This window comes from Hemicordylus capensis, chromosome 2 (genome assembly GCF_027244095.1).
Source record: "Hemicordylus capensis ecotype Gifberg chromosome 2, rHemCap1.1.pri, whole genome shotgun sequence".
NCBI classification, from domain to species: Eukaryota; Metazoa; Chordata; class Lepidosauria; order Squamata; family Cordylidae; genus Hemicordylus; species Hemicordylus capensis.
The window spans coordinates 232,560,961-232,571,614 of record NC_069658.1 but is presented as its reverse complement, the minus strand read 5'-3'; the positions used below and the strand labels follow the sequence as shown (position 1 = coordinate 232,571,614).

Here is a 10,654-nt window from a genome sequence, read left to right as displayed (position 1 = left end):
CATCCAGTTCGTTCATGACATGGGAGACAGAAGTAAACAGTCCACACTTGAAAGAGTTCAACATACAGGATGGTGGCCAGAAATGTGTGATGATGTGAGTGCCTTTTATGAAAGATGTTTGTGATGTGCACATGTGAATCCCAACCACCAAACAGTCAAAGCCCCCATTAGACAATGTGAACTCTGTGATGAGCCACATCCAAATGGATTACATTGGCTCATTTTCTACCACCTCCAGAGGCAATCAGTTCTCCCTTTTAATTCTGGAACATTTTCCAAACCAGATTAAAGCAATACCAACTAGCAGTGACATAGCTTCAGTCACTCCAAAAGTATTTTTCAATGTAGTTTGCAGCAGATTCAGGGTCCCCAGATACCTCAATTCTGAGAGGAAGTTCCTTCATGGGACAGGCATCAATCAGAGGTTCCACATAGGATGACACCCACAGTCATTGCACCTTGTAGAGAGATCCAGTCGCACAATTAAGGAAGCTTTACGTAACATGGCTTCATCCAGTGGTAAAAACTTTGATGAGCACCTCACCGCTATTCTCAGGGCACTGAACGGTTCAAAAGCAGTTATGGACTTAGCCCCCACAAAGTCATGACTAGACATGCTATGCGTATGTCAGAGTCACAGTAGCTGGGCGTGGAAATCCCAAATTCCTGGGACTGCAAACTAATCACAGAGCAATGGATTCAGGATTTAACTCAGCATGCTTCAACTTGCAAGCTTCCCACAAGTTGGGCATCATCCAGCAAGACACAGACAGACAGACATCTTGGCTGGAACAATCACCCTACAGTGTGGGACGTTGGCCAATCAGTCATATACAGGAAATTTCCAGCCAAACAGCATTCAGTGTCCCACTGATGAGATGGCCCCGCCCACTTGGTAAACAGAGCCAGTCCACGCTTGTACCAGGTGGAACTTCCTTCCAAAAAGGTTGGGGCTTGCTTTGGAAAAAATAGTTCCATTCATCCCAGCTCAAAGTCTGGAAAGGAGCTCCATCTCTGTACCCAGATGCAATTCCTCCAGATAAACTTTTACCTCACTTGCATTTTAACCCTAGGATTTGTTTTGCATCCTAACGTTCTCTGAAGCTCTTTCCATACAATGAGCATGTACAGAGTTTCTCTTTATATAGAATCAACCCTCTGACTGGTCTTGGCCAGCAACTCACGAGGGAGGCTTTATCAGCTGAGTCACCCCTCCCTGCAATGTGAGAAACTGAGAATCTTTAACATTTAAGACTAAAAGGTAAATAAGAGACTCTGCTAGTTTAAATTGTTGCCACCAAATCACTCTTTAATAATTTTCTTAACTGGAATTGGAGTGATTAAAAATCCCAGTTTCAAACCTGACTTCCCCTTGCTAACAGGCAAAGATAAAAACAACTGCTCCTCCCCACCTGTATGCCTGCACATGGTAGGCTAATGATAGCTGGATCAGTGTCCCTGTTTGGAGGCCCTCCCCCCTCCACCCACATGTTTGGCAGCAGGGGACTTTACCTTTAAGGAACAGGGAGGGTGCTGTTCCCCCCTCCTCCTGCCGCATTTCCCCCACGGGTACTGCCACTGAAACCACTGGCACAGGGTAACTGCACACCTCCTGGTAGCCCTGCCCCAGTGGTTTCGGTGGCAGTTCCTGTGGGGAAAATGTGACAGGGGAGGGGGGTAACAGCACCTGTGCTACTCTTTAAAAGGTAACCCCCGCTGCCAAACGCTGGACCTCCGAACCGGTTTGGCAGTCCAGAAAAGGACAGCCAAACTGGTTCCTGCACATCCTTACCCTCTAGTCCTGCCTGCCTGGTTGATTGGTCAGGCCCCAGGGTTGCCAGTCTGTCAATGAAGGTCATGGGTTCTTTTCCTGTTAACTCCATCAGTGCTGGCAGGCTACTCACTACACTCTCCTGCGTGGATTCTTTGATGGGCAGAAAGTTTATCCTTCTGTCTGAAGCTCTTTCCACACTCTGAGCACATATAAGGCTTCTCACTTGTGTGGATTCTTTGATGGACAAAAAGTTTATCCTTCTGTCTGAAGCTCTTTCCACACTCTGAGCACATATAAGGTTTCTCCCCTGTGTGGATTCTTTGATGGGCAGAAAGACTGGCCTTCCGTCTGAAGCTCTTTCCACACTCTGAGCACGTATATGGTTTCTCTCCTGTGTGAATTCCTTGATGGGAAGAAAGGCTTGACTTCCAGCTAAAGCTCTTTCCACACTCTGAACATGTGTATTGTTTCTCCCCTGTGTGTAAACTTTGATGGGCAGAAAGACTGCCCTTGTGACTGAAGCTCTTTCCACACTCTGAGGACATATATGGTTTCTCCCCTGTGTGTAGTCTTTGATGGCCATAGAGAAGGGCCTTCTGACTGAAACTCTTTCCACACTCTGAGCATGTATATGGTTTCTCCCCTGTGTGGATTCTTTGATGGTCATAGAGAAGGTCCTTCCGACTGAAACTCTTTGCACACTTTGAGCACACATATGGTTTCTCTTCTGTGTGGAGTCTTTGATGGCTATTAAGCTGAGCCTTCTGTCTGAACCTCCTTCCACACTCTGAGCATGCATATGGTTTCTCCCCTGTGTGGATTCTTTGATGGGTAGAAAGACTGCTCTTCTGACTGAAGCTCTTTCCACACTCGGAGCATGTATATGGTTTCTCCCCTGTGTGGATTCTTTGATGGGCAGAAAGGTGTGACTTCCAACCGAAGTTCTTTCCACACTCTGAGCATGTATAGAGTTTCTCTCCTGTGTGGCAACTTTGATGGGAAGGAAGCTCATCTCTGCCATTGAAGCTCTTTCTGTATTTAGAGCATGTATCTCCTTGGCAGACGCAATGATGGACAGCAAGGGCAGTGTCACTACTGAATCTCTTTCCAAACTGCAAGCACAGTTTATCCCCCTTTTGGGTTTTTTGATGTTTCTGAAGCTGTTCCCACACACTGTGTATTGATATGCTTTGACTCTGGTATAGATGCTGTGATGTGCACTAAGGAGTGGTTTGTTTGTTGAGATGCTTCCACTTAGAGTGTGGTTACTAGTCTTATCTTCAACTGGAATTGCATGGAAGTCTGTCAATTCAGAAATGGCCAAATTCTTCTTCTCCTTATTTTCAGTTTTTCTTCTTGATCCTTTCCCCTTTTTTCTGTTCTTCCTCTGATTACCTGCAGGCATAAAATGAGAATTTTGGTGAGGGAGGAACACAGCCTCAACCCAAGAAACAAACCCAGTTAACAGCATTGCAGTTCAAACCAAGGAAAAGATGAAGTGGAGGGGCAAATCCCACCATGTGCTAAGCAGCGTCTGTTGATTAGAACTAAGTCCAGCTACATGCTCCAAAGGATGTGGTATTGCAGAGGAATTTCCCACAGGCGGAATACCATTTCTCAATCATTTTAACCTGCCCCCTTACCTCACTGGGATGGGGCCGCTCTGGGAAGAGCCTCTGCATGCTTGAATGAAGAAGGTTCCAAGTTCCCTCCCTGGTATCCCCAGAGAGGGCTCCTGCCTGCCACCTTGGAGATGCCACTGCCTGTCTAGGTAGACAATCCTGAGCTAGATGGACCAGTGACCTGACTCAGTCAAAGGCAGCTTCGTATGTTTTGTGTACCAATCGCTGCAGTTATTCCTTTGCTGTCTCCCCTGGCAGGACTCAAGGGTGTGAGACGGGAGAGACTCATCCGAAAGAGCTGGAGGGAAAGACCTAAAGGAGACAGAGCTGCATCTTCTGCTGCTGCTGAGCAGTTGGCGGTCATCAGGCGCCCAGTGGAGGAAAGGCTCTCTGGGCAGCCAAACTTCTGCAGGGGCTTCCTGATCACCAATAATGGTGCCCATGTGCTGAGTGGAAGCTCCTTTCTGAGATGGCCTTGACACTCGAGCCGTTCTCCCTTGCGGCAAGCACCTTCTGTGCCGAGATGGCAGCTCTGAGCCAGACTTGTCCGCTACTCTTCATCTGGAGAAGATGATGGCTGAGCTCGAGACTACTCTGACCACTGGGGAGGCACGTACAATTAGGAATGTGTGGACAGGTTGGGAAATGAACCTGTTTGACATCGAACCGGTTTGGTGTTTACCTTGTGTTTCTTTTTAAACTGTGAGACATTTGGGGTCAGGGGACCATCTTATTTATGTGTTTGTTTTGTCTATGTAAATTGCTTGGAGAACTTTGGTTGAACAGCGGTATTTAAATATCTGTAGTAGTAGCTCCAATGCAGCCCGAGGTATCAGGGGGTTCCAGTTTATATATATTGTTTTCAGATAGAACTCGCCACCGCTGCTCTGGGGGCTTCTCCAAGGTTCTGTGTGTGGGGAGGTCTTCAGCTCATTCCAGGCCAGGGAAGCCCTAACGGGAGGGAAGCGCCCTCTGGGACCATGTCGGACACCACCAAATGCAGCAAAAACAGGGCCGTCAGTTAAGGGCTGAAGTGAGCTGACACTTCTGCCCTTTAGGAAGAAGAGGGTGGGAGTGTTTTACTGCCATCTCTAGGAATGACCCCTTTTAGGCTCAGGTTGGGATTCAATCTTCTCTTTAACAAAGGGGAATATCCAAGGAACTTGGACCAGCTGCTGACATCCTCCATGACATCCTCACAACAGACTGATACGGATGGGCAATAGCAGCAATTCCTGCCTTCCACATCCATCCCCCAAGGGAAAGAGGGAGCCTTACCCAGCCAGGCCAGATGCCCAGAAGTCTCCTCCATGACTTCCCTGTGCAGAGCCCTTTGGTCTGGATCCAGCAGAGCCCACTCCTCCTCGGAGAAACACACAGCCACCTCCTCAAAGGACATGGGTCCCTGAAAGATGAAGAAAGCAGTTTCTCTATCTGGATATTGTTAGAAAACAGATGGCTGGATATTCCTCTGAAGGATCTTCCAGAGTTGCATTAGCAGCAACTTTTGTCTTCCAAGGAGGCATTTTTAATCGAAAGAGAAAAGGGAAAGAGAAATTTTCCCACCCAGAGACAGGTGAGGCCTGCCTCTTCCTCCCATGATGCTTCTCCTACCTGATCCAGTGACTGCACAGCAACACCTTCCTCTCCACCAACAAGAGGAGAAGGCCTAGAAAGAACATTCAGGGACATTTCACAGCCTGTGAGGTAAAGAAAGGAAATGTCATTTATGCTTTTAGGCATTTTGCATTACAGGGACTGGAGCAAAATCAATCTGTCTCAACAATGTTTTTTGGAGTCTCAGTATGAAGTTACTGAAAAGAGAAGAGAGCCTAGAGAAAAGTGTTTCCTATAGAGAGACTAAAAGGGAACGTAAAAGCAATCCAGGGATTTCAGGAGAGGGCCAAGATGAAATACTCCCCAATCATCCTTACCCAGTGAGGTGGTTCCTCCATCCTCCTCCTCCCCCCGCACGATCCCCCTGAAAAGCAGCCTCTGCCTGGTGTCTGACAGAGCCTTCTCTGCCTGCAGGGGATCAGTGGCCATGTTGGCTAACATGCCCAGTGCCTGGAAGAGGAGAAAGGGAAGAGGGATGAAGAAAGGGAATGGAGCATTCATTTCTATTATATTGATACCTCACACAGCTCTGGTAGAAATCCCCTCAGGGCAGACATTACAAAGATATTTTTTTTAAAGAGGACAAGAAAACTATGAACAATAAAGCCCTAAAGCAGGCTTGCTCAACTTAGACTCTCCCTAAGCTGTTTTTGGACTATACCTCCCATAATCCCCAGCCACAGCGGCCAATATCCAGGGATTATGGGAGCTGTAGGCCAACTCCGGCAGGAGGGAGAAGTTGAGCAACCCTGACATAAAGCAAGAGAATGCCCATCATGCAGCTGGATGAAGAACAACATCTTCAGATGATGTTTTTAAACGGCCAGAGGAAATAAAAAGGGGTATTTTCTCCGAGTACTAAAGAGACATGAGATGGGCATCAATTTGGCATCTCTGGGAAAAGCACTTGGAGGAGATGCTCGACTTCCTAGGAGGGAGAGGATCCCTCTGTGAGGGGAGTTGGAGGCCCTCTCCTCTCGGCAGCAGAGGCTGAAGCCGGGCTGGGCAGGCAGTCTGCCCTGGAAGCCTTGCAACCCACTTGTAGGAATGTGCTTCCCCCACCCCCCACAGGTGCCCAGTGTACTTCCGCTCCGTTTGCTCTTAGGCCAGAAGTAGCTGGTGCACACAAGCACGTCATGCTCATGCCTGGAGAGCGCTCGGGCACCAGCTACTTCCCGCCACTTCTGGCCGAAGAATAAATGGGGCAGCAGGGAAGTACGCTGCTGCCCCGTAGGATGTGTAAAATACTGGACGCTAGTGTGGGAAAAGCAGAGAGAGGGGTAATTGCCCCCTCCCTCGCACTAAAAGTGAAACACCCCCGCCGCAGCATCAGCCACCCTTCCTGGTTCCATGCACGTCCCTACCCACTCGCAGGCCTGGCTTGCTTATGGAAGGTGTACGAGGACCAGTGGATTGGGATACAAATCCAGCCCTGTCAGTAAAAAGGACTATAGGAGGACATCCCAGAACTCTTGTAAAACTTCCCAGCCAGTGAAGAGGCAGTGGGGAGAAGCTGGTGTCGCTCCTGCATGCGGTATTTGCTTTCTCTGTGGTTCCATTGTTAGTACAGCAGTTGGACGGACTGTAAAGCACTGAACTTTGGAAAGACAGGAAGAAAAGGTCTCTGGCTCTGCTTGCAGGAGGACCCTACTTGGCAACTGGTGGCATAATCCTAAAGGGTCTCAGGCCCCTGAAACTACCTGGATAAAATGCTCCTGCTTCTCACCTGCTGCTCCTCCTGCCTCTTCTCCTCTGCCTGGCTCAGGAGGAAACCTTCTGCCAGGGCCACCTCCTGGGAACTGGTCTCCGTTCCACATTCTCTGACCCAGCTCTCCATCTCCGGGGGCAGGACAGTCAGGAACTGCTTCAAGATCACCAGGTCCAGCATCTGAGCTTTGGTGTGCTTTTCTGGCTTCAGCCACTGATGGCAACGGTTGTGGAGTCTGCTGCAAAGGTCTCGGGGTCCTTCAGCCTCTTGGTAGCAGAACTGCCTGAGTCTGAGTCTCTGGCATTCAACATCGGTGCTGGTGGGGTCTCCTTCCAGGATCTTTTGCACCATTCTTTCCCAGAATTCCTTGCCACTCTCAGCCTGGATGCTGTGGGGATCTTTTTCTGCTCCCACCCCTAATTGATTACTTACTGGGCTTTGCAAATCCATTTTTTTCTTTGATCTCAAATGAGACTTCCAGTGCAGCCATAAGATCTTCTTAGACCAGCAGTTAGCCTCATATTCCCAAAGAGTCTTTCTTGAATCTCTCTCTCCAAATAATCACTCAATTTACCTGTAAAACTTTGCTTCTAGTTAAGAAATGGAGGGCAGTGGGGAGAGAATCCTGTGAATCACAGAGAAGCACCAATCAACACACATTTTAAGTCCCAACTTGACTGTAGTTGGTAGCTAGGGGGTAACAGGGCCTGGAAACCTGCAGGTGGGCTGGACTGAGAAACCTGCAGAATAAGAAACCAGCTGAACCTGCATGTGTGTGCTAGGACTTTGTTGCTCTCCTTGGCCCCCACCACAGCCCCTGCTTGATTGCTCGGTGTCAGCCACCCTGCCGCCCACCCAACCCCTCCCCACCGCTCATTCACTCGCCCTCTACCCACTCCTCTTCCCTATCTGCATATCTGCAGTGTCCAATCACCACTGTGCTTCTGTTCTGTTACCTCTGGTTGGTAAAGCACTGTGTGTGTGGCTTGCCACCTACAAACTTAGTGTATTATAGATAGAGAGAGAGATAATTTAAGGAAGGACAGCCATCTGAGAAGAAACAGGGGTAGGGAAAGTTCTTCGACAGACATTGCCTTGGGTGGTTCTTCTTTTGTTTCTAGTGTGCCTGTGAATCCTACAAACGTGTTTGTTTTTCCTATTACCAACTCTTATATTTTCTCAGCAATCAAGTCGTTTAAAAAACTACTTTCTAAGAGTGGTTTGGAATGCTCTGTGGGGAAGGGAAAGAAAGTACCCTAGTACATCAACAAGCCTTGGAGCCTAGGGGTCACCAAGTGCACCTGTCCTGTGATAATCCGTTATTGATTTCCATGTACACAGCACTGAGCTTTTTGGAGGAAAAGTGTGATATGAAATAAATAAATAAATAAATAAATAAATGATCCTTTCTTGATCTCCATTGGATGGTGAGTGGCCTACTCTACTCTACCAAGCCCAGAATACCCAATGAGAGGGGGAGAAAAGATCCTACCCTAAAATAGGGTAGGTGGTGGCAGTGATCATTAACAGCCAGAAGAGCTGGTAAAAGAGTTTGAAGAGTTTTGCATAGCTCAGAAGTTCACACAGTTGAATGTTTGACTGGTCAAATTCATCAATCCAGAGACAAACATTTCCTCTTTTTCCTATGATGAAACTTTTAATGAAATCCCACCTTTTAGTAATTGGCTAGCATAGAGGTTCCTCCCTTCCCTTCTCATTTGTGTGCAAAGGGTAGGGGGAGGCGACTGAGCTCAATGTAGGGGCCAGAGGGTGGCTGCATGGGGGGGGGCTCGGTAACCCCCTGAAAAAGAGAACTCTTACCCAGTCCCCAACTCTGGTTTTTGGGGTTTGGGGTTATTTAAGTGTGGCAGGAAAATTGTCTCTCCCCAAAGGATGGTCATGGGGTGAGGGATGAGTGCACAGTGACTCCCCACCCCCACCCCATTCATGCGATGGCAAGACTCCTGCAAGAACTGATTGAAAACAGAAGGGGAATTTGAAAAGAAAGAAAGAGACCCCATTTGACTTAACAGGGCTGACAACGTGATGGGTTGGATGTGGGCTAATAAACTGAGACTGAATCCGGACAAGACGGAGGTACCGTTGGTCAGTAGGAGAGCCAATTGGGATGAGATTTTACCGGTTCTGGATGCGGTTGCACTCCCCTTGAAAGGAGCAAGTACACAGCTTGGGGGTACTACTGGACCCGGCTCTGCTTTTGGAAGCTCAGGTGGAGGCGGTGGCCAGGGGTGCCTTTCCATGGCTTCGGCTAGTTCGCCAGCTGCGTCCCTTTCTCGAGAAGGCAGATCTGGCCATGGTTACCCAAGCCTTAGTCACGTCGTGGCTGGATTACTGTAATACGCTCTACGTGGGGCTGCCCTTGAAGAATATCCGGAAACTGCAGCTAGTGCAAAACGCGGCAGCGAGGGTTTTATCCAGAGCTGCCCGTTGGGAGCACATCACCCCCATTCTCAAAGAGTTGCACTGGCTGCCGGTTCGTTTCCGGGTCCAATTCAAGGTGCTGGTTTTGACCTTTAAAGCCCTTAACGGTTTGGGCCCGGGGTATTTGAGGGATCGCCTGCTCCCAAGGGTTGCTGTCCACTTGATGAGGTCATCTGAGGGAGCCCTGCTCCGGGTGCCGACAATGAGAGAGGCTCGGCTGTCGTGCACTCGGCACAGGGCCTTCTCTCTTGCTGCCCCCAGACTTTGGAATGCTCTCCCAGTGGCCATTCGCTCCTCGGACTCCATCACGGCTTTTTGAAAGCTTGTTAAAACTTGGCTTTTACATAATCGTTTTTATTGCTGCTTCTGTGTGTTTTTACCTGTTGTATTGTTTTTATGCTTGTATTCTATAGATTTTAAATTTGGTTTGTTTTTATATTTTTTTAGCTTAATATTTTTATTGTATGTTTTGACTTTTGTAAACCGCCTTGGGGTTGTCTTTTAACGAAAGGCAGTACATAAATGCAACAATAAAATAAATAAATAAATAAACCAATAAGAACAGCAAACCAAGCCAAGAGACAGGAGGAGGGCCGGGTGCTTAAGGGCTTCAAAAATGAAGATAATTTTGAATTCTTTCGAAGGCATTCAAAGATTGCAATTATCAAAACTGGAAGAGGTGGGGTGGGGACAGACCCCTGACCTAGCCAGATCCCCAGGGGAAAGGGGTAAGGAAGGGGGGAGAATAGCAGGGGAGTTGGAAGATAGCATCAACCACTCTGGAGTCCCCAGGGAAGAGGCCCCCCAGTCCTGGCCTCTGCAAGAACTCTTCCTGCCCTCGCCAGAGAAAAAGCCTCCATGCTGCTGGAGCTGAGCAGTTTCATTTTTCTCTTTTGCGAGGGGGCAGTGCCGCGGGCAGCAGGTGAGAGGGAGGGGGCTCGGCCTGCAGGGGTGGGAGAACTGTAATAGGGCCAAGTGTCTGGCAGCTGCGGAGGTGGGCCCTGATCCCCACCCCACTCCCAGGCCAATCCGCCTTCCATTGCCGGGGCTGACAGCCGTGGTGGTGGGGCCAGCCAGGCGAGGGTCAGCGGGAACTGCGGAAGAGCGTTTGCGAGCCTGTATCCTGCGGCCAGGCAGAGGGAGGCCGCCGGTGTCCAAGAGGTTGGCAGGGTGCCGCCTCTCCCCCGCCACGCCCCATGGCAGGTGGAGGATCCCGCTCCCCCCCCCCGCCTGCATCTCTCACCTGCAGCGTCAGCAGCTCCCTCCAAGCTTCCGAGGGGTGCAAAGTGCACGTGGAAGGAGCCTGGCTCCCAGGGAAGGAAGTGCAGGGCCGGAGGGTGGGAGTGGGGGGTGATGGTGGAAGGGTCTGGGGAGCCCCGGGATATGCCTCTCTCCCCTCCTGGGTCCCTCTTTCTGCAAGAGTCTTCCGAACTCCCTCGTTTCTACAGCCGAGTCACCCGCCGCCCGAAAGGGATTCCCGAAAGGAATTGG

General features: G+C 49.4%; 1 protein-coding gene across 1 annotated transcript; it reads right to left on the bottom strand.

The window, feature by feature from the left end:
- Nucleotides 1–1,759: 1,759 nt before the first annotated feature.
- Nucleotides 1,760–10,399, bottom strand: LOC128343838 (zinc finger protein 501-like). Its single transcript, XM_053293274.1, has 4 exons — nucleotides 10,181–10,399; nucleotides 5,331–5,463; nucleotides 5,011–5,096; nucleotides 1,760–2,994 (listed from the first exon to the last, which is right to left on the bottom strand). The coding sequence occupies exons 1-4, from the start codon at nucleotides 10,397–10,399 to the stop codon at nucleotides 1,897–1,899; spliced, it is 1,536 nt and encodes a 511-aa protein (XP_053149249.1). The 3' UTR covers nucleotides 1,760–1,896.
- Nucleotides 10,400–10,654: the final 255 nt, after the last annotated feature.

Bases quoted from the DNA above. Each gene is read 5' to 3' on its own strand.
- LOC128343838 (XM_053293274.1), bottom strand. From the start codon at position 10,399: ATGCAGGCGGGGGGGGGGAGCGGGATCCTCCACCTGCCATGGGGCGTG. The intron at 5,097-5,330 runs GTAAGGATGATT...TTTACCTCACAG, and splicing joins TGGAGGAACCACCTCACTGG to GCTGTGAAATGTCCCTGAAT. The intron at 2,995-5,010 runs GTAGGAGAAGCA...ACCACTCCTTAG, and splicing joins CTGTGCAGTCACTGGATCAG to TGCACATCACAGCATCTATA.